Source organism: Ascaphus truei, chromosome 6 (genome assembly GCF_040206685.1).
Source record: "Ascaphus truei isolate aAscTru1 chromosome 6, aAscTru1.hap1, whole genome shotgun sequence".
In the NCBI taxonomy this organism is placed as follows: Eukaryota; Metazoa; Chordata; class Amphibia; order Anura; family Ascaphidae; genus Ascaphus; species Ascaphus truei.
Window position 1 is genome coordinate 93,003,177 of NC_134488.1, and position 26,940 is coordinate 93,030,116.

Sequence of the window (26,940 nt, forward strand, 5' to 3'; positions counted from 1 at the left end):
TGTTTGGTGGTGCACCTGTAGGCAACAGGACTCCTGAGTCTCCCGCTTGATGGTATTAGGGGATGTCATCAGGACAGGTAGCTGAGGTAGTGGGTGCGAGTTCAACTTACATCATGTGCAGCGCCTCCACCTCATCAGGAGCTGTGCTTCCGCAGGGAGATGGTCCTGGTGAGGAACTCCTTCTTGGTGGTGACTGCCACTGCTGAGTAATCTCACACTCACACAGTGGGGGTTTCATTAACAAGGTCATCTTTATTGTAGATTGGGATGTAGCAGACTGCCCCATGCAGCTGCTGGCTCTAGCCGCACATCTCTTCGTGCTGTCCCTTTGCCAGGTACGCCCTCCCGTATTGAAGTGGGGTTCCCTCTTCTCCTAGGGAGACCCTCTCTGTGCCAGGTCCCTGGACACAGAGTGGCTTAGACAGGCTTGATTGGTCAACCTGGACCACTAGTTACTGCACTAGGGTCACAAAGTGTTCCTACAATCCCTTATGCAGGAAAATACAAGTTACCAGCTACTTCACATAACTTCTAGAACACTCTCTAACTAACAGTGTTGTGCCTTATATACTTCAGGAGGCAGGCGCATCCCTGATGTCACTATCCAGGGACTCAGAGCATACAGCCACTCCCCTCCATACATAGGGCACCTCACCAGGGTGTGAGGGAAAACCTCCATAACTACTGCTGGCATACCCGTACTTATCAGGACTTACTGCCAACAGAGAGGAAAGTAGTATACCATTATTATGCATGGCTATATATGTATATTAAATGATCCAGACAATCTATCCCTTTTGTCTCCCAGATTTTGTATCTTTTCCTGTGGTGAATTTTGAGTTGTCCTGTAAGGATAGATATCTTGATGTATCATAAAGGTAAAACATCGTTTCCTTGTTTCTTTCCAGCTATTATGGTGTCCCTTACAATCACAGAGTGTTTTATGTGTGATGGTATATCGCCCAATTTCATATGGAAGATCCCTTTCAAAGATAGTAGTTTTACCAATTGTTTCTCTAGGACATTGGATGAGATAGTTTTTTTCCCTCTAGGATCCAATCTTCTACATGTCGAAGGAGACATGCGAGGATGTAATTTCACAGGTCTGGCAGATTAATGCCCCCCAACTCTTTAGGTAGACATACATTTCCCAGTGCTATTCTGCTCTTTTTTGACTTCTATAGAAATGTTGCCATGACTGTGTTTAATTCTTTCACACCTTTGTGTTGTATCAGCATTGGCAGGTCTGCATGGGATATAAATCTTGCAAATTGCAGCTTTACCACACAGTCTACCAAATAGATAGTAGAAAACCCATCCATTTTTGTAATTCATCAACAATCTCTTTTATTATGGGTCTAAAGTTATGATATAGTTTTCCCATTTCTGGTTCAAACATTATTCTTAAGAATCTCAGGGGGTTTGTCGTGATTGGGAGCAGTATTTTCCTCTGTTACTCTTAGTGTTTTCTGTTTTGGCAAGATTCATTTTGAACCCAGCAAACAATTCAAATTTCTCAACTGTTTCCATTATTGCCGGTAAACTTATGTCTGATTGTGAGATGAACATTAACATGTCATCTGCAAACATTGCCAGCTTCAATTCCCCTAATCCAAACTCTATCCCTTTGAATTCCTTCATCTCTCTAAGGTGTTGGGCTAGTGGTTCAATGGTCAGGTTAATTAGGAGTTGTGAGAGGGGACATCCCCGATGTCTGTCTCTAAATAATTCAATTTAGATGTGATATATAAAAGTTAGCAAGTGTACAGGACCTCTCCAATCAGCTTGCTGTGCAAGTTATTTGACAACTTACAGGTTGCCTCCTCACATCGTTGCATTTCAGCAATACAGGCATACCCCGGTTTAAGGACACTCACTTTAAGTACACTCGCGAGTAAGTACATCTCGCTCAATAGGCAAACGGCAGCTCGCGCATGCGCCGGTCAGCACGCGCATGCGCCGGTCAGCACGTCCTGAACAGCAATACTGTCTCCCTACCACCTGTACCTGAAGCTGTGCACAAGCGGGGAGACTATAGAGCTTGTTACACATGCGTTATTTACATCAGTTATGCACGTATATGACGATTGCAGTACAGTACATGCATCGATAAGTGGGGAAAAGGTAGTGCTTCACTTTAAGTACATTTTCACTTTACATACATGCTCCGGTCCCATTGCGTATGTTAATGCGGGGTATGCCTGTAACTGGTACTGTACTTAGCTGTCTGTTTCATTCAATAGCCTCCTGTCTACAGCAACCATATCAGGTGCATACTGATACATATTACCAACTAAGTATTGTATGTCTCTATTTATATAGCTGTGCCAAATTAGGTGAATATAAGAGGCGTTAATACCCTAAACAGTGCTTACTAATCAAACAATTAAATTGTGACTTAAAGTGATAAGTGCAAAAAATATAGAGCAAGTCCAAAAAACAATATTAAAGTGTCACCCCCCTGCTTCTACCCTCCGGTGGGGTTGTCGTCACTCTTCCCCAAAATGTAGAACTGTTTTCTCACGATCCAGGGGGAGCATCCGACGGAGCTGGTGCGGTGAGAGGCGGCATATATCTCCCAGTGGTCACACAAAAGCTATTTATAGCTTACATGCTGTTTTTATTTGGCAACACTGTGTAAGTGTGCATTTTTAGGAAGTTTTATAAATTGATCTGTGCTATGTGCGCACTCCTTCTTGCTGAGGTCGTATTCCCCAAGTGAAGAAGCTATTCTGCAATACTGATGTCCACAGTCCACCCACTGTCATTTCTGCTTGAAAACCATTACCTTCCTGTGAGTAGGCGGTACATAGGAGCCAAGATTCACCAGGGAATATTCCCATTTATTTTGTACATCTGCACTTAGTATTTTGTGTGTTTTTATCCCCCGTGCTCCCCCCTGGATTGTGAAAATACAGTTCTTTATTTATATAGCGCCAAGTGATACAAGTAACCTCGATATATGATTACACTGCAGAGGCTGCTTCACTTGCCTGCTTTATTGCAGATAGCTAACCTTATGATACACTGTACCTTATTATTTATCCTGTGCATTATTACGACAGTGCTGCTCCACTTGCCAGCTGCATTGCGACTAGTTACTTCTGGGTGTTCTTTTCTATTTCCCTGCCAGACATTACCATTATCAGCTAACTCGTCTCTGTAGCGTGTGGCTACACCCACAATTACTGTGCATTATCCCCCTCATTGAAGTGACACATCTGCGCCATCAGCAGCATGTCTCCGGCACTATACTAATAAGGGTTAATAATGCCACATTAGCCTCCTACTTTATGACAATAGTGTGTGTATGATGAGATATATCTATATAAATCTAGGTATTTCACCTGGACAGTGATTTAAGGCAATTAACTCCTTGTTTGATACAAACATGTTTAGTGCATGGAGTCATTGTAAGCCTGCTTCTTTGCCATCACATTAACTCAAAGTGGGGAGCTTACATCCCTATTAAGAATAACTATATCTCGTTTGAGTCAGTGCTATTGACGGCACCTACTTTGAGCCCGCCGTGATTAGGTCAGTTCCATGGCCACCTTGTCCCACTACCTCACTTTTAAATTACTGTTTATACCAACAATACAGTGATACGCTTTATTGTATAATTATTGTTATATGAAGGTGGTGTGCAATGTAGTGAATTCTTTGGCAGTGCACATTTCTTTGTGCCCTCCATTTGCTCCTTATATTCACTCCTAATTCACAGTTCTGCACTCACTACCTATCACTAGGATTATCCATTCAGTACCCTAGGTCAGGGGTGCGCTAGAATTTCTGGGGGGCGCGGCAGTTAGAGGTCCTGCGCTCTACCCCCCCCCCTCCCCTCCCAAGGGATTTAAATTAAACACCGGGGGACTGCGCAAGGCCTCATGTCGTCATGGTAACCCAGCAGCCCAACGTGACGCAACATGACCCCGCAGCGTCATTTGACTCTGGGGCAGGGTGGGGTGGAGAGCAGGCAAAGGGGCGCAGGGGTAGAAGATTTCGTACCCTTGCCCTAGGTCATTTAGTGTGGTGACATAGTTTATGATCAACTCCTCCCCCTTCTTTTTTTGGTGCAAATACATCACAGGAAATACAACGTGCGTAGAATATCACCTTAAGTGATTGGAAAGAAGAATTACAAATTGCGTAAAGCTGCATATGGAAAATGAGTACCTTGAATGCGTTTCCTATGGAATTAAAAAAGCAGATAAAACTGGGGATTCCCAGGGGTGAGGAACACTGCCCGACATGGAACGATGAGCAAACCAGAAATTAATGCAACTATTTAATATTAATTGAAATATATATTAAACCAATTTACATCGATTTACAAAGATACAGACATGGTCTACAATAAGAAAATGTAAGATCATCAGATTATAAAAACGTTAAAAGAGATCTATTAGTATTTAACATATGGTAAGTATAACATATGAACACAATATTATTTGTGGGTAAAAAAAAGCAGAACACAACACTAAATGCAATCCCTTAAAACGAAACAAAGTTGCCCATATTTACTAAGCCGTCTTTTGCCATAACAAACTTTCTGGAGCTGAAAAACACTTTATAGCCCATTGATCTAAATGGGCTAAAAGCTGCCCCGTTGCAGAAGACGGCTTGATAAATATGGCACTATGATTATTTAGATTTCACCGCAAAAATATAGCATCTTATAACTCGTTGTTATGGTCATATTTTTAAAATATAAGCCCTTTAAAAACTTTACTGGAGAGAGACAATGTGAAACCTTTGGAAAACTAGCAACTCGTGGTCCCATTCACTACACTGTGCTAATGGTGCAGTGTGCGCTGGCATCATTCACTTCCATAGCTTTAGCACTCGTTACACTGCTGGCCCAGATGGGTAAATGAGTCTTTAAAAACATAAATGCAGTCATGGTATATTTGTCTTTGTATTGTTGCAGATTAATAAAGCACATGTGCAAATACAAGAAATATAGTCATGTAAAACATGACTGAGACACACACATTAATAAAATGCAATGATAATGTGAACAACTGACATTTCCCCACCCCATAAGATTGCAAGTACCTGATTTCCAAACGCTCTATACCAAGAGTATAATAACTACGTTCCATACGTAGCTTAAGTTAGCAAATAAAATGTTATGTAAAATTTAGAGTGGCAGAACAATTACAAATGAAGTTTTAGTGGCTTTCTGGTCTCCCCAATTAACACGTTAAAAGTGTTGCTCTCAAACATACAACAAATAAAAATATCACTTGCGAGCGCAAGCACGTCTCAGACAGGTCAGCAACCCTGCTTTTCCCTATTATCTCTTAGCATACGGTTTCCACTGCAGCAAGGGATTCTGGGTAATGACACGTAAATTAGCACACAGGTGTCACCTTTCCTTCAAATCCATTTTAAAATGGATCCCTATGAGCTTAAGCCTGCCGCATTACACAGCTTTTCAGCACAGCCTGGGTTAAATAAGTGCATAAGCCAGTAAACCTACTCACAGACAGCTGTTTCAACCTTTTGGGTCTCAGTATGTGGCTGGTTATACCTGCTTAGCAATTTGAAACTGTGAAAGGTTTCAACCACATCTTAAACAAGTTATGGTATAATTGCCTTGGTACTTATAATTGATTTTTTTTTTTGTGATTATGTAATTACTATTGTCAGTTTGGAGACTGGGTAACGTGGTTCTAGTTATGTACAAAAAAGTGTAGGGAATTGTACTTTTGCAGCTAGGAAGCAAGGCTGTATTAAAGAATCTACACTGATTTTGCTGAAGCAACCCTAGTGGATGCTGGGAGAGTGCTAACTTTAAGAAAACATTTTAAGAAATCATTGTCGCCTCTTTATTATCTGCACTGTTTCCCTAATAATCTTTTATCCTGATGAACTGAAAACCTTTCAGCATGATACGTACAGCGCATAGCACAGATATCTGCTGTACCGGGGAAAACAATATGTAAATAAAAATAGTTACATTATTGTTATGAATATGAACATTTACCTTTAAAAGTACACAAGGTTAGACAACAATACACCATTATGCTCAAGAAGCAATGTTAATATGTGAGGGTGCATGGGTAAAAATGGACCCCCAAAAATATATATTAGGAAAAATATTAGTGTCTCCAGCATTTAAAAAACACAAAGTTATTGTTGGATCTTGTTAGAAATTGATTAGTGTATAAAACCAGTTACAATCTCTGTAGAACTACACACAAACAATATGTATGTACAGAACTCACAACAGGTATAGTGCAATAATAACCAAATTCCAACTGGAAAAGGTGAACAAAGTAAATCATACTTATCCACAGGTAAATCATGCCTCGAGGAATTGCTAAGCGCAAATAATGCAGAGTCTGTGTCAAGAAATCCAGGGTTACTACACCCCTAATATCACAGAGAAAAAAATACCGAACACAGGAAGTAGGGGTATATTCAAACACCCCCCAAAAAGGTTACAAGTAACTAATAACAAGGGGGTGGAGGGGCAACACCTTGGGAATTTACCCTTCTTTTTCACACAACGAAGGCTAACTCTGAAAAGGTTGTGTTTCTTTCCACTGTACACATCTCTCTGCATAATCTTTTTTTTAAATCTAAATTGCCAGCGGTTTCTGATAATTTTTTGTTCTGCAGTAATGCAGATCCCTTTGTCTCCTGATCACTTTCGGATGGGCCCACAGATCACCGTCCCACCGGTACTAGCACCTCATCAAACTTTGATACTTTCCAAGTAGGTACAGTAAGTGCACTCCAGTCACTATTTTTTGCAGTATTTGTTCTCTCAAAGGGATAGTAGGGGTGTAGTACCCCTGGATTCCTCCACGTATGATTGACCTGTGGATAAGTATTTACTTTGTTCACCTTTCTAGTTGGAATTGGGTTATTATTGCATTATACCTGTTGTGAGTTCTGTACATAAATATTTAGTGTGAAGTGGTTATTCAACAGAGATTGTAACTGGTTTTATACACTAATTTATTTCTAACAAGATCCAACATAAGCAACAACAATTCTTTGTGTTCTTTTTGAGTGTGGGGACAGTACTATTTTCCTTAATTAACTTTTACATTGTTCCAGTACCATTGTAAAGTGATTATATCTATATCAACATTTATGCTTTATTGAGATATTATAGGCGTGTAAAATGTTCTATATCTTAGAGCAGCGTTTCCCAAATGGGGTTCCGCGGAGCAGTCCCAGGGGTTCCGCCGACAGACGGGCCGCCTGCACTCACTGTGCCGGATTTCCCCGTCAAAAAAGCAGTCTCTCTGTAGCTGCAATTTCTAAGTCACGCATTAGGTGGCGCTGTGCTACACAGCTAATGCAGCAAGCACCTCGTTTGCCTTTGATCCGGTGTGAGAGAGACAGAGAGAGAGAGAGTGTGAGTGAGTGTGTGAGAGAGAGAGAGTGTGAGAGAGAGGGAGTGGGAGAGAGAGAGAGAGAGAGTGTGAGAGAGAGTGAGAGAGAGTGTGAGAGTGTGAGAGAGTGTGAGAGAGAGAGTGTGAGAGTCATTGTGTAAGAGAAACATGGGCAGAGGGGGGTGAAAGAGAGACATGGGGGTGTGAGACATATTGGGAGCAGGGGGAGACACTGGGGGAAGGTGAGAGAGACACTGGAGGGATGGAAGAGTGAGAGACACTGGGGGATGGAGCGGTGTGGGTCTCTTAAAAATGTTTTGGGGTGGTGGGGGTCTTTTAAAAATGCATTGGGGTGGTGGGGGTCTTTTAAAAATGCATTGGGGTGGTGGGGGTCATTTCAAAATGATCTTGAACCAATAAAATATTTAAGGGGTTCCATTCTGTTTTACAAAATATAAAAGGGTTCCACGACTAAATTTAATTGGGGAACACTGTAAGAGGGATTTTAAGCAAGCAACACATGAAATTATTAATGACTAGTGAATCTGCAATATTGCATTAATCATTTCCAATGCTTCATAATCTCCTAACCATTAAATCAGTAGTTTATAAAAAAACTAATAATAATTAATCAAAGAATAGAAGATTTAAAATAAAGATTTTGCTTGGAATAGCGGTTTCTAGTAAAGATTTGGTTTTAGAATTGTGTGCACAGTTTATATACTGTGATGTTACCTGAGTTGGCTCCTGTACTACATGAAATAATCGCCATGCACACTTAGGGCCTAGTCTCTAATGGCCAATTGGGCCATTTTCTGCCATAATTCCCCATTGTTTTTAATGAGGAGTTGCGTCCGAAAGTGGCCCGATCAGTCGCTTTGTGCATATAGAATAAGCCCCCAAGTATGTGGCCTCCAGAAGCCTTTTGCCAAAATAAAAACATTGTGTCTGAAAACTTTACACAGAAATCGATCCCTCCCTAAAATTTGTCTTTCCAATCAGTACATTGATTAGTGCCGCTTTTCCCTTCAAACAGGCATCCTGTGCTTCCTTGATTATGTCCGTTATGTTTCCTTCTTCCCCCCGGGTGACCAGGAAGCCTTTCCCACCAAATCCCTCTGCCACAGCATGATAATCTGCACAAAAAGAATGAAGATTATTAGCATAATAAAACTAAAAACAAAAACACTGCAATTGAAGTCATGGGGATTTACTACATTTTTTGTTGGCTAATCTATAAAACCAGTTGAAACTAAAAATCAGTGAAAAGTAGCTATGCACATTTAGTCAAATTCATATGGTGTTTGCTGTGAATAAAACTCAGAATGTTATCTCATACTTACACAGGAAGAGCGATGTATAGAATTGACAAGCTACTATAAACACCCCACCCCCCCTTTGTTTCAGACAGCAGTTACTTTCCCAGTCATGCAAGCACCAAAGTATGCTGTCAAGTAGACTACTTTCTCTTTCCTTTACATTGGTATAAGCTTTTCTTAGAGGATGAGATAGAGAGTGATTAGTACCCTCTCCTGAATCAGTCGTCTTCTATTCCAGCTCTTTCCTTTCTCTGTCAGATAGGTCAAAATTAAAACACTGTAAGTGGAGTGTAAGTTGAACTCTACACTAAGTTAGCCTAGGTAGCTACCTACAGAAAGCTCAACAGTTTGTATGGAAGTACATGGACAAATAAGTCTACTCACCATTATATGCGAGACTGCAGGCTACATTGCTGCCCAACATGGGAACTTGTTCTCGAGAAATTTGACTCCAACAGGCATCGTTCCCAACAAGAGCTATTACAGGAGTCTGCCATAACAAGTTCAAAGGGCATGAGAAAGTTATACGGGATAAACGGTTACAGTAGTAAATCACAATAAGGTGTGTAAAGGAAAATACATACAATATATGGCAAACAATAGGAAATTAGAATAAAAGAATGATAAAATAAGGACAACAAAGTCACTATGGGAGAAGCAAAGAGAAAGCAAAACTACCTTATGACGTGTGTAAGTATCAAACTCTACAATGCTGTACCCCAAGGATCCATCACCAAATACAATCCAAACCTAAAACAAAAGTAGAATAAAAAAACACATGATCAGTTTGAACCGGACAGAATAAAAAAAAAAGTGGTATTGTTTTAGTTGTCCTTTTAGAACATAAGAGTTCAAACAGGTTCCATTGTATTCAAGTAAATTGAATTGGTTTGCTTTACCATTTTGTGCCTGAGATTGCCCTTCAGGGGAGGTTGTAAGAATAGAAGATAAGTTACCTGATGCACATATTATAGTGGGAAGTACAGATGTATCAGACCCGTATGCAACCGTTAACGCATTGTATTGTGTGAACACTCGCACCTTATTTAACAGTAGTGCTATTGAGAACAATGGTTGAGATCACACGTTATGTTATGCGTTAACTTGTGTTATGGGGGGTTAATGACGACTGCTACATCGGTATCAATACGTATATCCAGGTCCATGATTTGTTTCACTTTTTTAGCATAAAAAAACCTCGCAGTCCCATCTGAGGTAGCGTAAGGTCCCCTCACTCATGATCTACGTTAGAAATGTACAAAACTGTGCACAATGCATTTGCTAAATTAGAAGGTTTTTGGGGGGTTAAATTTGATTCCCTGCGAAACAGTTCACCAAGCCTCAAAGGCTTAATAATGTCACCAAACTTGTAAGCCGTCGGTGAAATATTGCCGGTCAGTGAGAGAAACATGGTGTGTGCTCTACGGAAGGTCGCATCGTTAAGCAAAGACAGCGATTTGAGAGAATTGCGCAAATTAGCATATTAAACGAAGTTACCATACACATTCACTTCAGACTCGGCACATTGCTTGCGATCGCTGACTCAGCCGCTGCTTTTATTTGCGACTCAAAAAGGGCGAATTCCGCACGTTTCGCAAACCGCATGCAAACGTTTTGCAAATCTGTCATCTGCGTCAATTGGAAGATAGTTTCCTGCTCTTTAAATAAAAATCGGAGTTCTTAGATGCTTGATAATCCTTGTTTTGACCTTTTTAAGATGTAATTTAAGTAAACACTATGCTGCAATATCATAAGCTCAGTGTACTATTATACTAGAGCAGCGTTGGCCAACTCCAGTCCTCAAGAGCCACCAACAGGTCAGATTCTCAGGATATATCCTGCTTCAGCACAGGTGGCTCAATCAGAGGCTCAGTCATTATGCCTATACTAGAGAGTAGTTTCTATGGGAATGCTGTTTTCATTAGGTTAACTCAGCGGTGCGCAAACTGGGGGCGCTGGCGGTTAAATGCCGGGGGGCCGCGCGAGGCCTCTGCAACATCTACTTACCGGGATTCAGCCAGCTTCAGAACACGTGACCATGGCAACGCTGCGTCAAATGACACCTCGGGGTCATGCGACATCACGGTTGCCTTGGTAACGCGACAACAAATGCTGCCGCAGGTCACGTAACGTCACGACCCCGCTGCGTCATTTGACGCCGCACGAGATAAGGAGGGGGGCGCACAACGTAGGAGATCAGGCGGGGGGGGGGGGGGCACAGCAAAAAAAAGTTTGCAAGCCCGTGGGTTAACTTATTCAGTAGGTCCAGACACACCCTGTGCTATTAAGAGGGAATATGCTTGTGAAAGATATTATGCATGTTGTTAAGAAGAATTTTTTTTTTAAATATCTGTAGTGAATAGAAGAAAACAGTGTTATATATTTAATATATAAACCAAGTATTCTAATACCCATGAAATACTTCTTCTATAAAAAGATACTATTACCTCTGAATCTGGACGGCAAAGTTTAGCTCCCAAAGCAAATCCTCCTCCAACTCCCAGAGTCCCAAAGGCACCTACAAATGTAAAAGAAAGGCTAGTAGTAAAAACAAAAAAATGTCAGCTCTTCTCTCAAATTAACTAGATCTTTATTTCCACCCCAAAAAACGCCTGTCAGTACAAGATACACCGATTGTGTGAGATTACCTGGATCCAGCCAACAGAGAGGACCTCTTGGACGGAGAATGTAAGCGGCACTTCCTACAAAATCTCCACCATCTGCGACTATTATGCTATCTTCTGCCATAGTTTCTTCCACCAGATGCAAAACCTTGATGGGATTTAGGTGCCTTTCTGTTTTCTCTTCAGCCTTCTCTCTGAGGATCAAGAAAAAAAATACAGGTCAGCAACTTTATGTACACTGAATATGAAGATACGTCGTTCATAATGCTACCATAAGAAACGTGAATGATGAATTCCAGTCACCCAAGATATGCTTTAAAATGCATCGATGGAAAGCTTTACAAATTAATGTTCTAGCCTTAAAATCAATACAGAAGCAGCCAGAACACCCCCCACCACTTGAAAAATCTCTTCAATATCTGGATTCCTTACTGGTTTGCCTTCTCTTTCTTGACATCTCCTGCCTTTAAGCTCTCTGCCCATTCCAAAGGGCATGAATACCCTTTTAGTCCTTCTGATAGATTAACTATGAAGGAGCCAGCATCCCCTACAAAGAAAAGGGACGTGAAATACAGTAATTCAGGACAATCTGTACAGAACAAGTCAGGACACAGCAAGATAGACGATACAGATTTATCAGGAATAAAGAACAGGCAAAATATAGCCCATATTTACTAAACAGCGCTACTCCATAAAAACGCCTATTAACACAGCTCACTAAATACGATGCCTTAAAGCATATGTGAGTAGGCTCTCCGGTGTTTTCAAGCACGTAAGGTGTCTAACGGAATACCAATTATTAGTAAATTGATCCAAAAAATGCAAAAGAATGCACAAAGCAGAGCACTGCCCAGGGACACAGGTGTATCAAAAATGAAAAATGAATTTATTGTCAATCAGACATAAACAAGGCGGTAAATACCCTCACAAGGTTTCACACAAGGTGCTTTATCAATTTATCTGGGGTGAGTGCTGGACTTTATCCTATATTTATTTCCAATGAGGTACAGCGAAGTGTGTTCTACATCATTTTTCCTGTTGCCTTCAGGAGATTTATGCTTTCAGTGGTTCTATTCACTCACCCAGTAGTTTACCCACTCCATTACTGAGTCTTCACATTATTGATGAACATATATAATATTCCAGGACTGTTGGAGCACCCATCACCTTCCTATATTGAATTATTAGTAAATTGAACCCGAAGCATACATATACATATACACACGCACACACCGGTAATAGAATAGTTCTCAAACTCGGAAATCACGAAACATTATTTATCACGCTGTCCTCGTCCTCTTTGGAAATGGACAGGTTACCTTGGATGGCGACATTTGCTTTCCAGAACATGTCAGAGTTCTTCAGTAGCTGAGACCGGTCCCTGTTGACAGCAATGATTTTACTGCGACGGTTCAAAACACGTCCGTAAGAAAGGCGAAAATCGCAGACGGTGCCTCGAGTTAAAAAAAAAAAAAAAATTACATTTCATTTTGACACTTACGCTTTCAATGTCATTATCAAATGATAAAATCAGATGTATCCATCGACCTGGAATTACTACTAATGACTGAAAATATTGCACATCAGCACCTCAATAAGGCAAAAAAGACAACACGGAATACATTGCTGTGAGATGGACATCTTCTGAACACTGTAGTATCCTAAATCTGCAAAGCATTAACATAAGCTATGGGGCAGATGCTTATCTTTTATCATTCTTGCGATTCAGATTAGCTTTCCCCCTTTCCTGCTAGAGGGAGCCATGACCAAATTTCTGCCGGTGTTTAATCACCACTACCCCTAACCCCCCACCCAACATTACCCTAAAAAAAAAAACACCAATCTTAACTCCTAATACGAACACTACCACTTAAGATTTTTAGGTTAACGCCTTACTGTTCTGACTCAAGCACACTGTGGCAAGTGGTAGAGGCCGGCAGCTAACTCGCTCCTCGTAGATGCACATAGAGTCGTCCTTTCATTTGTGCTTTTATTGAAAAAATCAACAATAACAAAGGCGGTGGGGGGGAACTGGGCAGGTGGCAAATGTGAGGGAGAGGTAAATTATGATAACTTTGCCATGAGATGGGAACATAGACTGCTCCTGAAGGCTACTGGTTCCAAAAGGAAGCATACTTTCCTGTCCAAGCAGGAACAAGTAATGAGGTAAACCAACTAGTAGGGGAGGTAAACCAACTAGTAGGAGGGACAAGCACAGCTCAACTAACTGAGAAGAGCAGGGGGGTTGCCAGGGAGCTATAGGACGGCTACATTGTTGCAAACTTAGTGGAGAAGGAGAAAAACTGGAAGAGCACTACTGTAGGTATCAAAAAAGTAGAAAGGAGGGTGCGTATCCAATAAAAAGATTATTTATTGGTCATGGAAAAACAGGGCAATGGAGAGCCCCACCAACGTGTCACGCTTCACAGAGCGCTTTTCCCCTTGAGAAAGCGCTCTGTGAAGCGTGACACGTTGGTGGGACTCTCCATTGCCCTGTTTTTCCATGACCAATAAATAATCTTTCTATTGGATACTCACCCTCCTTTCTACTTTTATGAGACCTACAGTAGTGCTCTTCCAGTTTTTCTTCTTCTCTACTAGCCTACCCCTTGGACGGAAGCACACCTGGGGACCCCTCACCTTTGGATCGCATGGACTGTGCAACACTCAGAGTGAGTCAATCGCTTGCTTCATGTTTTCCTGTTCAGGACTTTATTTAGACAATTGGTACGTTATAGGGTGTTATTATGCTCAATCTTCCTGGTGTTATTGTTAACTACAGCGTCACTTATTAGTGAGCTTACTATCCGGGACTGCAACCCAGTACAGCTAAACCCCGTTATAACGCGCCTCGCTATACCGCGAATCGGTTATAACGCGGTCTGAGCATGGCTCCCGAATTGAAAGCCTCAATTTTGCCCGCTTACCTGCATCTCAAATTTTCCATTTTGCCGCCTTACACTCTCCTCTTACAGCTCATCTCTCTCCTCTTCCTGCTGTCCACGTGCTCATCTCTCTGCCCGTCGTGTGCCATCTGGGTTTTTTTTTTCTTCAAACATTCAATTCAATGCTTTATTGACTACCAGACACAGACACAAATAAACATTAATACATTTTGTACAAAACACATGCAGGGATTGAACTTGGGACCTTCTGATACCAATGCCTTGCCTCTTACCTTTACACCATAGGCTTGGTGTGACAAGACAGAACCTATAAATATATTTATCCTCTACAACACAAGGTACATGTCAATGTGAAATCTTAAGTCTATTTCTAGCTGTCTATGACATCACACAGTTCTGTGGTCTAGTGGAAGAACGTCTTACCAACATATGCAAGGGTCCTGGGTTCAATTCCTGTATGAAATGGTATAATTAACTTTTTTAATAAATTATTATTTTAATTATGTTGTATAATTTATAAATATATAATTCTTTATTATTCTTTATTAAATAATAATTATTCAATAATCAATAATGATGTATTAATAATAATTCATTATTAATCATTCTTTATGATTAATTATGTATTATTAATAAGTATGATTATTAATTATTATTAACAGTTAATTAATGAATTAATAATTATTACTAAATACTTAATAATTATTATTAATACTTACTTATTAATAAAACGTATTAATACTTACTAATTATTAATTATTAATAATTAGTAAGTATTAATAATTGTTATTAATAATTAAGTATTAATAATTACTTAATAATTATTAGCACCCAATTAGTAATAATAATTATTAATACTTAATTATTAACAACAATTATTAATAATTACTAATTATTAATAGTTAAGTATTAATAAGTTTTATTAATAATTATTATTACTAATTGGGTATTAATAATTATTAGGTATTAGTAATACTTATTAATTAGTCAAAATTATTAATTGTTAATGATAATTAATAATCATACTTATTAATCATAATATAATTAATAATAATAGTATTATTAATTAATAATTATTAAAAATAATTATTAATAATACTTAATACATAATTATTAATTAATTATTAATTAGTTAATTAACTGCTAATAATAATTAATCATCATACTTATTAATAATACATAATTAATCATAAAGAATGATTAATAATGAATTATTATTAATACATCATTATTGATTAATGAATAATTATTACTTAATAAAGAATAATAAAGAATTATATATTTATAAATTATACAACATAATTAAAATAATAATTTATTAAAAAAGTTAATTATACCATTTCATACAGGAATTGAACCCCGGACCCTTGCATATGTTGGTAAGAAGTTCTTCCACTAGACCACAGAACTGTGTGATGTCATAGACATCTAGAAATAGACTTAAGATTTCACATTGACATGTACCTTGTGTTGTAGAGGATAAATATATTTATAGGTTCTGTCTTGTCACACCAAACCTATGGTGTAGAGGTAAGAAGCAAGGCATTGGTATCAGAAGGTCCCGAGTTCAATCCCTGCATGTGTTTTGTACAAAATGTATTAATGTTTAATTGTGTTTGTGTCTGTGTCTGGTAGTCAATAAAGCATTGAATTGAATGTTTGAAAAAAACAATGGCATACGACGGCAAGAGAGCAGAGAGATATGAGCACGTGGACAGCAGGAAGAGGAGCGCACTGGTAAGGCGGCAAAATGGAGGAAATTTAAATCTGTAATGAGGAAGCTCCAGAGCTGATGCCGGTGAAATTTTAACGCGACCCCGGTTGTAACGCGGTCTTTGGGTTGTGGACCCCAAGGACCGCGTTATAACGGGGTTTAGCTGTACCTGTCTTCTATCAAGTTTATGTTTAGGGGTCCCCCCTACAAGTATCTGGTTATTCATTAATTTATCCTACTGTTGGGGTCTTTAGCATTACGCAGTCACATGTTCTGTCTATTGTTGCAAACTTAGACTGATGACTGCTGGCAGCCTCAGTACAGAGAAAATATACAAATCTGGTTCCAGGACACTTACCCTAAAAAGCCCTACATTTTAACCTGTAAATCCCCCTACCCTAAAAACCCCATCTTTAACCCCCTTCCCTAACCACTAAATGAACTTACCTTTTAGAAGCGGTCGGCGGTGAAGGGGCTGTGACAGAGGGACCCAATGTCTCTTTTTTGGGTTAAACATCATATTCTAAAGGCTATCATAACTTTTCATTGATTTATCTGAAATAGCTGCTGTTGAAATTCTTACCTGCTAGAATGACCAGATCTGCTTCCTTTAAAGCATCCCTGCGGTTCTGCCTAATGTGCAAATGGCTGTCTCTTCCCAGCATGCCTCTGGTCATACCGCCCAAGAAACACGGAATACCCAAAGATTCCAAAGCTTTTCTGCAACGAATAGCAGAGAACGTTATGATCTTGTAAGAAACCAGCATGAGCTTTATCAGATTGCCATATATTTAACATATTTAGCAATGTTTCACGTGTGTGATTTAATGGACAGTGCATAAACTGTTATCTACACATTAACTATGCAAATGCTTTGTGCTTCTGTGAGCGGTGTTGTGTTTCAAGACATATTCATTAATGTAATTCGTAATATAAGTTACATGTTGTATAGAAGGGAGCAATACACAAATGAGTCCATTAAAGATGCCAGAAGGGAGGTGTTATACCCAAAAAATGTTGTCCGGCTCTTGTAAAAAAGGTATTTATTTATATTTATTATGAATTTTGGCTTAAGTAAATGTTATTTTGCAGGAGAGCTGGGATGCTGGATTTCTTATTTATTCTGCTTTCCTTCTGGTAAAAAAACTTAATACCATGACTTGTTTTAAAACAGTGAAATCCCCTTTAATCACGTATCAAAACTTAGTAGTTTTATTTTTACAAAAACTTTCAAGGGTCTTACTAAAAAGTGTTTGGGAAATGTGATTTAAATTGGAGCTTTTATAGGGGCAGTCCCTCCTAGGACAAAAGTGTACTACGGACAATGATATGTTTAATATTTTAAGTGGAGCGATTTATTTTTAAATAATTGTTTAAACATTTAAAATTATCCATGGTAAACAAATGATCTGGAGGGTTTTACAATCTTTATCTAATGTGTTTTGGTTATAAGACTGTTTGTCCTCCGGTGAATTGTTTTTGTTTATTGCTTGTATAGTAATTATGAAGCAATAATTAGTCAAACAGATAAACATTAGTAGCTGATATGCTTGAATTCAGATGGTCCAGAGAAGAGATGCATGTTTTTATTTATTTTTAACAGGATGCAAGGAAGTAAAATTGTTACAGCACCGCACTACAGCACATAGATACTAAATAGTATTAGGTAACAAAACGAACACACTATATGCCATAATTGCTAAAGATCATCCTGTATCTTTTACCTGAGTTTTTCAACAGGTGTAGGAGGCAAAGTAACCTGGCTGCCCAGAAGGAACACTGGCTTCTTGGCTCGACTCAACAATTCTACACACTGCTGGACCTGGAGAATAAACGTTTAGCAGCAAGAAATATGCTCAGATGTTTATCTAGATCAAGGAGGGCAGACAAAGATGCCCTTTTAGCTCTGTGCACACCCGTTTCTATGTATACACAATAGGAAAGATTAATGTGGAGTGTCTCAAATAGAGATAAATGAAATTAAAATATAGCTTTTAATAAGTGATGGCTAAAATATTTACAATCCCAGTGGTATACATTTATCAAAAATCAATTTAAAAACAGGGTGGAGGTAGGAGAGATTATGGCTGCTAAAGCGCTAGAGTTTCCCTCAATTGATTCTTATTCATTTATTCATATTGCAGCATCTAGAAAACTCCCTAGTTCTTAGGAGTGTCAGGATGATCTAAGAGACAATTATTAAAGCTGTCATTAGATTCAATAAATCAAAATTTTCTAGGAACGCTGGATGTAGTTACCTCTAATTTCCTCTCCAAATTTTTTAAGTAAAACCACTGGGGGGGAATGGGGTTGGAGTTTATGAAAAGCCTCATGAAACAGCAAATAATTCAAATTCTTTGGATAGAATGTGTGGTAAACATTAAATATCACGTCGCAATATATGAACAAAGGGGCATCGAATTTTTTTATTTTAGGTCTTCATAAACAAGTAACTTTACTCAATATGTAATAAAATGTAGCGATATTGTACACCGTTTCTTCTTCGTGTGTACGATCATTTGATCTATGAGGAACGCTAAGGTTGGTCTGCTACATCAGATCTGCTATTCTTCAGAATCAATGCGGCTACTAGAACTTTGAATGACACATTAGAATAGGAAAAGTTCTGCATTCCAGAAACCCAACGCCTTACCTGCTCAGCACTAGCCTGAGGGATAGAGACTGGGAGCGGTGACACATCACGGGGTTCCCAGGCTCCAGCAAATAAATTATGAAGGTGGTTCTGCAAGTACCTGAAATAAGACACACAATGTAACTCTTCCTATTGTGTCACACAATCCCCAAACCCTACGTTGATACAACCCAGGAAAGTACAGCTCCAGATTTAAAAAAAAAAAAAAAAATTTTAACCATTACTTTCAATCGTTTTTTCTGTTATTGAATAAATGTGGGGCGGTCTTTGAATGCTGCATTGCTCTGGTCTTCCAGCAGGGACCCTTTGATAAATACATGTTGTGGCATTCAACACCTTACATTTAATTATCTATTGGAGTATGGTGGTGGTCAGCGCAAACTCGTGAAACTCAAGAAAATGATAGAAAATAAGACAATTCGCAGTATTAGTGCATAAATTAGTGTTGATAAGAAGGGAAGGGGGAAGGGGGAGGAGGAAAGGGAGGGATAGTGGTAAATGGCACTAGATTGAACAGTGAATGAAACATAAAATGTAAGTTTCAACGACTCACACGGGCTTGTGTGAGACTTCACCCTCAGCGATGGATGTGGTGGGTAAATAAAAACTCCTAAAGCGGAGAAATAGTAATAAAAACTCACACGGCCATATGTGAGTTCGTTCCCTCAGTGGGTGTTGTCAGCAGTCTCAGATGGTGTAGATGCGTCTTAGTGTTCTGTCCCAATGGGTATGGTGTATGAGTGGCTCCTCTCCCAGATGCCCGTAAACCAAAAGGATGGGCAAAGTCTGGATTAGTCGCTGATAAAGTTTTATTTGTAACAGTATTAAAAGGTAAAAAACAGTAAACACACTCACACAAATAAAACTGCCCAGCATCAGCCGCGAGGCTATCCGGAAAGACCTCTTCTTCCGCTTGTGCTCCCGCTGACGCGTCCGACAGTGGGACCGGGAGAGAGGATCTAAACCGGATGTCCGGCGGTTGTCTGGGTCCCTCTTTCAATGAGCTCCGGCAGGGAACTACGCGTTTCGCAGTAAGCTTCGTCAGGCAGTTTTATTTGTGTGAGTGTGTTTACTGTTTTTTACTTTTTAATACTGTTACAAATAAAACTTTATCAGCGAATAATCCAGACTTTGCCCATCCTTTTGGTTTACGGGCATCTCGGAGAGGAGCCACTCATACACCATACCCATTGGGAAACAAACAAAAAATGGGGGAGCACAGGTTGAGGGACTATACAGACGTTTATAAAACGTTTGAGTAATGTAGGCAGCTGCTCCGTCCTGGTCCCGAGGTATTGGGGTCCCTATTCGGGCACCATCAGCTAATGGATTAGATGTGGGACCAAAACACGAGCATTACAACCTCCTTGTTTCATGTCCAGCATTCCCCCAAACGTGCACACTTGGAATAAGGTGAAGCAGTACTGACTTACAAAGATTCCATGGGTTAACCACAGATGATACCCAATGAAGGACCCTCAGAGGTTCAAAAGCTTGGAACATTTCAACTACTTCTTGGTCCAATAAAAAGGACAACATCGCTAATCATCCGTGTGGAGAAGACCAGGAACACTCAACCACACAACATAGGAGAAGAAAAGTATTAAGCAGAAAGAACACCGGAGAGAAGACACCTAAAGCAAAGACACCTTGATGTGAAAGCATTTACACAAGGCCGTGTAAGTGTTTACGTTATTGCACACCTTACTAAATTTCAACTCACAGCTCTATACCGTGCAGTTTTATAAACGTCTGTATAGTCCCTCAACCTGTGCTCCCCCATTTTTTGTTTGTTTCACTAAGGATCCTGGATAGGTCCTCTTTGGGGTTTGAGCAGCGGGAAGAGAATCGGAAGTAGAGGGGACCTTAAAGTACCCTTTAAGGTTGTATTGTTCTGTCACTAGAATTGTATCACCCCATTAGTCAATCTTTTGAGGTAGCGCCCGGGCTTTTCTGTACATCACCATACCCATTGGGACAGAACACTAAGACGCATCTACACCACCTGAGACTGCTGACAACACCCACTGAGGGAACGAACTCACATATGGCCGTGTGAGTTTTTATGACTATTTCTCCGCTTTAGGAGTTTTTATTTACCCACCACATCCATCGCTGAGGGTGAAGTCTCACACAAGCCCGTGTGAGTCGTTGAAACTTACATTTTATGTTTCATTCACTGTTCAATCTAGTGCCATTTACCACTATCCCTCCCTTTCCCTTTCCTCCTCCCCCTTCCCTTCTTATCAAAACTAATTTATGCACTAATACTGCGAATTGTCTTATTTTCTATCATTTTCTTGAGTTTCACGAGTTTGCGCTGACCACCACCATACTCCAATTGCAACCATAAGAAGAACTTGGGATTTGTCTTCTTCAAGGTCAAGCGGCAGCAAAACCAACAAAGGGCCAGTATACAATTTTTATTAATTTCTATTATTTATGGCACAGTTTTTTATGTCCATAGGCATCTAATAACTATAAGCCACATATTACAGGGAGCGCCCCAGTTCCACACTCTGCTATTTAATTATCTATGCCAATTTACATACGAAAGTAGCTTCCAAATGCAACAATACAAATCAGTTCCACCAGAAGAATGTGATGAAAAGCCGTAAAAGTACAGGGGTTTTAACACTGCAATGAAAAAGGTAATGCACACCCATATTATAATAATGACCTAAATGTAGTGTAATTTAACATGAACACGGACATTTAATGCTTGGCAAATTTTTTTGGTTTGCATGCCTATTTTAGCAAAGGTTTCGCAATATATGTTAAAATTTCACCTGATTGGCGAACTTCTGCAAACATTTCGCATAGCTCTAGTAATCATGAATACTTAATTTAAATGTCATTTATATGATCAGATCCTCTATTCTACCTGAAGTCAATGACAGAGCAATATATTATAGGAGAAAAAAAACAACACAAATAAATCTAAGTGCCGATGATAGTGCTACAAATGGTGATGTCAATAGTATTAAAGAGACTCCAGAACTGTGGCAATACTGAGTCTTTGTACCAGGTCAGGATGTAAATCTGATGAAAGTGCCCTCAGACAGGGGTATCAGGAGAGATGAACCTCAGCAGTATAGAAGAAAAATATCCATAGCACAGATCAATACGATAAAAACTGTTTACATTAATAAAATAAAAATGTGCACTTACAATAATACAAAATTAAAAAGGCACGTAACACTGTCATGTGTTGACATGCGCCACTGGATACTGCCGCTCACCGCTTTAAACCTTCGTTCGGACACCCCGTCACTCTCAGGAACCCTCCACGATCCGGAGCCTCCCCGCTTATAGTGTTAGTGGTCTCAGCTAGTCACGTCCACATGGGTACACGTCACTTCCGGAGTTCCTTTGGTGGTCATATGATGTGGCCACTCCGGGGACTACGAACTGTGACCCGAGGGCCGGTGATCCAGAGTTACTGAGGTACTCTGAGAAGGGCGGATTGTGGAGGGGGAAGCGCCCGGCACTTAGTGAGGTGGTACACTCCTTACGAAGACGTGCCCTCGTTTTGGCGAAACGCGTAGATTGGGAGTGTCCAGCCAACCACAGAGCACCGGGTAGAAGCGCTCCTGTCTGCCAGCTGACCACCAAAGGAACTCCGGAAGCGACGTGCACCCACGAGGATGTGATGGAGCCGAGACCGCCAACACTATAAGCGGGGAGGCTCCGGATCGTGGAGGGTTCCCGAGAGTGACGGGGCGTCCGAACGGAGGTTAAAGTGGGGAGCGACAGTATCCAGTGGCGCATGTCAACACACAACAGTGTTATGTGCTTTTTTAATTTTCTTAATGTAAACATTTTGTATCGTATTGATCTGTGCTATGGGTATTTTTCTTCTATACTGCTGAGGTTCATCTCTCCTAATACCCCTGTCTGAGGACACTCATCAGATTTACATCCTGACCTGCTACAAAGACACAGTATTGCCACAGTTTTGGAGTCGCTTTAATACTATTGACACCCTGTAAGTAGGCTGCACATAAGGGCCAAGATTCAAGCTGCTACACCATTTATAGCACTATCATCTGCACTTAGATTTGTTTGTGTTGTTTTTTCTCCAATATGCTCCAACCTGGACTGCGCAAAAATAGTTCTACTTCTGGGACCAGTGAAGGCAGGCCCTACCAGAGGATTTCTGAGCAGGGAGCGACAACTTTATATATCACACTTATATTTTATATGCACACTGATTTTTCACAATATTGTATTCACTTTACTGATACTTTAAAAATAGTAAGCACTTTGTGTAAAGCGCCTTTGAGATCACTTTCACGTATTTAGAGCTATATATTATATACATATTTCACAGACAACAGTTATGTACGGTCAAACTGTTACACTTACCAGTTAATGGCTTTTCCAACAATTCCTTTGGGAGTTCCTTTTGGGGACAGCTCTTTATGGACTACATGATATGGGTACAAAATATCGATAGGAAATTCTACAAACACAGGTCCTGGAAACAATACAAAAACAAACATATTTAGTAACCATAAAATAAGTTTATAATAATAACACACACACACTCTAAGACATGTGAAAGTGCTCACAAGTGATATTCTTAATTCGCTATATGCCAACGGTGGAGGTTTTTTTTTTTTGCCTTTTTCACCCACCATAACTTAAAATGTATATGGTAAACTTACCCAGTCTAGAAATATTGCAAAGCAAGTATAAACCAACCTCCCACTGATACCCATCAAGGTTGAAACATGTCTGTGAGTGGTTTGACTTGCTTTGCTAGTCCCATGCTGTGCTTAAAAGTTATATGAACGGCGATGCATCTGCTTAAATGGGCTCCATGTGAATGGATTTTCCAGGCAAAAGGTGACACATTGTGTGCTCATTTGCATGTCATTTCCCAGAATCCCTTGCTACAGTGGGAGCACTGTATGCTAGGTGATAATGGTGAAAGGCAGGGTTGCAGACCTGTCTAAGACATGTGAATGTGCTCACAAGTGTTATTCTTAATTGGATATAGTTCAGTAATTCAGTAATCTCTTGTATAGCTATGCTTAACCAGGATGTAGTATCTGTATGAAATTACCCATAACCGTGAACTTGGGGGTGTCACAGGAACCATTCAACAATGTTCTAGCAAATAGTTCAAAGGAAAAAAAAAATGCACTTGCTGATCTGTTTTCTTACCATTCGCTCTCTCATATAGCGGATTAATTGGTGCAAGGCTTTGCTTGCTGTGCTTGCAAAGAAACAACTTAAATGATGGTGACTAGTAGCAGACACTTGATGCCATATTGGCCAGAAATTCTATTCAGAGATCATGGAAATTCCATGCATGTCTCGGACTGCATACACTGAGCATTGAGGAGCAAAGGATTTTCCTGCAAGCTACAGTTTGTACATCGGACTGTGTCCTGTGCGGCAGGATATCAAACCTCCATTAAAAGATATACGTTAAAGGGTTTTCATTATAAAGTAGCTGGAGAATATTAAGGTAAAAATATTGTTCATGCCACCGTGAACTATTACTTTACAGATTATCATAGTATGCAAAGGATCAAGGAGGAAAATGCAGCAATTGTCGTATTGCTACTACTACTTTAATAGTAACCCTAAACATGCAACGCAATTGCCATCTACCTAACAACCCTTAGAAAGAAAGGCAGTCTCCAAAGTCCATGTACAAAGAGAATGGAAAATACCACAACCGACTAACTGAAAACTCTGCCCTAAATTGTATGTTTACACACCAGAAGAGTCCGTGCAAAAGATCTTAAAATTAAAAAGCAGAAACCAGACCATGTGATATTTTATTAGAGCTGCATTGCATTGCAGAAACGTAACCAACTATTGCTATGCTTAAAAAAGTTTGCTTTCATTTTTACATTGCTCAACTTCACTGGCCTTTAAACAACATACTGTACATTAGTTATTCCCAACAGTAATGTTTCTTATGTTGGTCAGCAGCTGCAATCATTGATGATACAGTAGACATCACAATGGGTCTTTGTTGGAGAGGTTCTTCAACCCTTTGGTAAAAAAATCTAACCTTCCTAACAGTACTGTTTCTTATACTGGTTCAGCAGCTGCAATCACAATATTGATATGGGATGAAGGAGCGGCTCAGTGATTAAAAGGCACGGGCTCTGAAAACGATGACACTGAGAACCAGAAGAACCTGGTTCAAATCCGGTGTCAACTTCATGTGGCAGGTCACTTTATGAACCTGTACATCAGGCACAAAAAATATATAGATATAGGATGAGGAGCTCTACAGGGCAGGGACTCGTGCCTGCAAAAATTATATGTACACTGTGAGAAGGAGGAAAAAAACAAAACAAAATTATGATTACAGTATATCATAATAAGTTTTGGTTGGAAAGAATCTTTAAAACTTTGGGAAGAGACTTATCTATACTGCCCTTAACTGTATGACTATCTTTAGTGGCATCTCAAACTCTAACATGGCCTTGTAGACATCTGCCTCTGGCAGTTTCAGGTAAGGTTTCCGGCCGTTAGAAAACTGTAGTAAAAATACAAAATTGCAAAAAAAAATTTACCCGGCGTTCCAGACTGTGCTTCAGACATTGCTTTTCTTAGCACAGGAACAATCTCCCGTACAGTCCTAACTGAGGCACAGAATTTGCAAATAGGCCTGAAAAGAGACATCTGGTCAATATCCTGGAGAGCTCCACGACCCTGTAGAAAGAAAAACAGTGGTCATTAAAAAGTATTACAGTACATAAAATGTAAGAGAGCAAAGCAAAAGTATAAACTTTTATGAATACACACACACACACACAACTGAATATTAAACACTGTAAGGCCTCAGGCATGGTCAGCGCCCGTGCTGAGGTGGGCTGGTGCTTACCAGTGAGCCCCTACAGCCGCATTGAGAGCGGCTTTAGTAGGGGCTCGCCTACGCAAGCGTGCGGAAGCGTAGGTCTTATACAAATTTTAGATTAGGCGCTCGCCAGCGCGCAGGGCCGGTCACGTGAGCGGTTCGCCCAATGAGGGCGAACCAGCTCCGTGACGTCACTGGCCTGCCCGCCGCCCCGCCCCCGGACGGCGTGCTGTCTAAGGCCAGGGAAAGCACCCGCTTTCCCTCAGCGCGCCTCCTCCAGCAAGCACTATCCATGGACGCAGCCTTACAATGGTGTCAATGAGTGCTGCCACAATGTAATGGATGTGCACAACACCAGAAAATATACAAGGAAAGCAGGATACAAAAGGCGCAAATCAATGACAACAGGTGAATGGACAGAAAACACCTGTGGGATAAAGAGACGTTGAATGTCCTAAAAAGGATCCCTGAACAAGGCAAGACATAAAATGAGAAAGATGCCAATATAGTGAAGTACGTTTTTATGTACCAATAAAAGTGCAAGAATAATGGCTACTTACAGTGTAGCAGAAATAATTGGGCATGTCAGGATAAAATCCTATCTTTTAGCTGCAACAAAGGGGCTGGCGGTCCGTGGAGCTTCTCTCACGATGCACGCTGTATACACCATGGTTGGAACTCCATCTATGACCCGTTCACCCTCACCATCCAGATCTCGTGATCGTTGGTCCGCGACGTCACAACCCGGAAATAGCACTATTGGCTCCGTCAGCTTGTATGGATGTGTGGTGTAGCACACAGTCCCAATAGCCGTGAAAAAGGCTTTGCAGCAAACTGATAGGTAGTGAAAAAAAAAGTCTGTGTAGCAGACAAATTTGGGGAGAGCTTCTCAGAGACCCTCACCCTACGCGTTTTGTCCAAGCAAGAATTTTTCTGCGGTATCTTTCTCATTTATAGGTCTTACCTCGTCCAGGGATCCTTTTACGGAAATTCAATGTCTCTTTATCCCACAGGTAAATGTCCATTCCCCTGTTGTCACTGATTTGCGCCTTTTGTATCTAGATATAGATAGATATCTATCACATGCATACTATATACACACAAGCACACACACACACGCCTGATAAAAGGAGTGTTTACTGTAGGTGCCACCTATGGGCCAGGAAAATTGAAATAATCTGCAGATCTGAAATTTACAGTTACAGTGCTACAAATCAATTCCTTTGTGATCTAAATGACAGGGACATAAAATTGCACAAGTCTCAAACATACGGCACATGATTCAAATAATGTAAAGCACTAAATGACATTTGTTAGGCAACGAAAACAAACAGAATTGCTAGACAATATTTAAGATAAGAGTATGAAGCGGGATTCCAATGTACAAGGTTCCAACTGGGCTCAGATTACTTCACAGTTCTGTGGCATTTAGAGAAAATGCAGTTAACATTAGTCTTCCTTTTGATTGGTTATGTGCTCCAATAATCTCAACATTTTCTTAAAGGTGCAGTTCCTCCCCAAACAAATTCCCTACTTTGAA

The 26,940-nt window shown here is 40.1% G+C and overlaps 1 protein-coding gene across 2 annotated transcripts in view; it reads right to left on the minus strand.

Moving 5' to 3' along the window:
* Positions 1-6,927: 6,927 nt before the first annotated feature.
* HACL2 (2-hydroxyacyl-CoA lyase 2) overlaps positions 6,928-26,940 on the minus strand; it is a 33,429-nt gene continuing 13,416 nt past the window's right edge. For both annotated transcript variants that reach the window (XM_075605129.1, XM_075605128.1), the window contains 12 exons: positions 25,117-25,255; positions 22,940-23,051; positions 18,572-18,671; positions 17,643-17,740; positions 16,502-16,638; positions 12,618-12,752; positions 11,731-11,845; positions 11,323-11,492; positions 11,122-11,192; positions 9,353-9,424; positions 9,059-9,164; positions 6,928-8,491 (listed from right to left, as the gene is read on the minus strand). In XM_075605129.1, the coding sequence (XP_075461244.1) occupies positions 8,313-8,491; positions 9,059-9,164; positions 9,353-9,424; positions 11,122-11,192; positions 11,323-11,492; positions 11,731-11,845; positions 12,618-12,752; positions 16,502-16,638; positions 17,643-17,740; positions 18,572-18,671; positions 22,940-23,051; positions 25,117-25,255 (1,434 nt within the window). In that variant the 3' untranslated portion in view covers positions 6,928-8,312. The remainder of the gene's footprint in view (positions 8,492-9,058; positions 9,165-9,352; positions 9,425-11,121; positions 11,193-11,322; positions 11,493-11,730; positions 11,846-12,617; positions 12,753-16,501; positions 16,639-17,642; positions 17,741-18,571; positions 18,672-22,939; positions 23,052-25,116; positions 25,256-26,940) is intronic.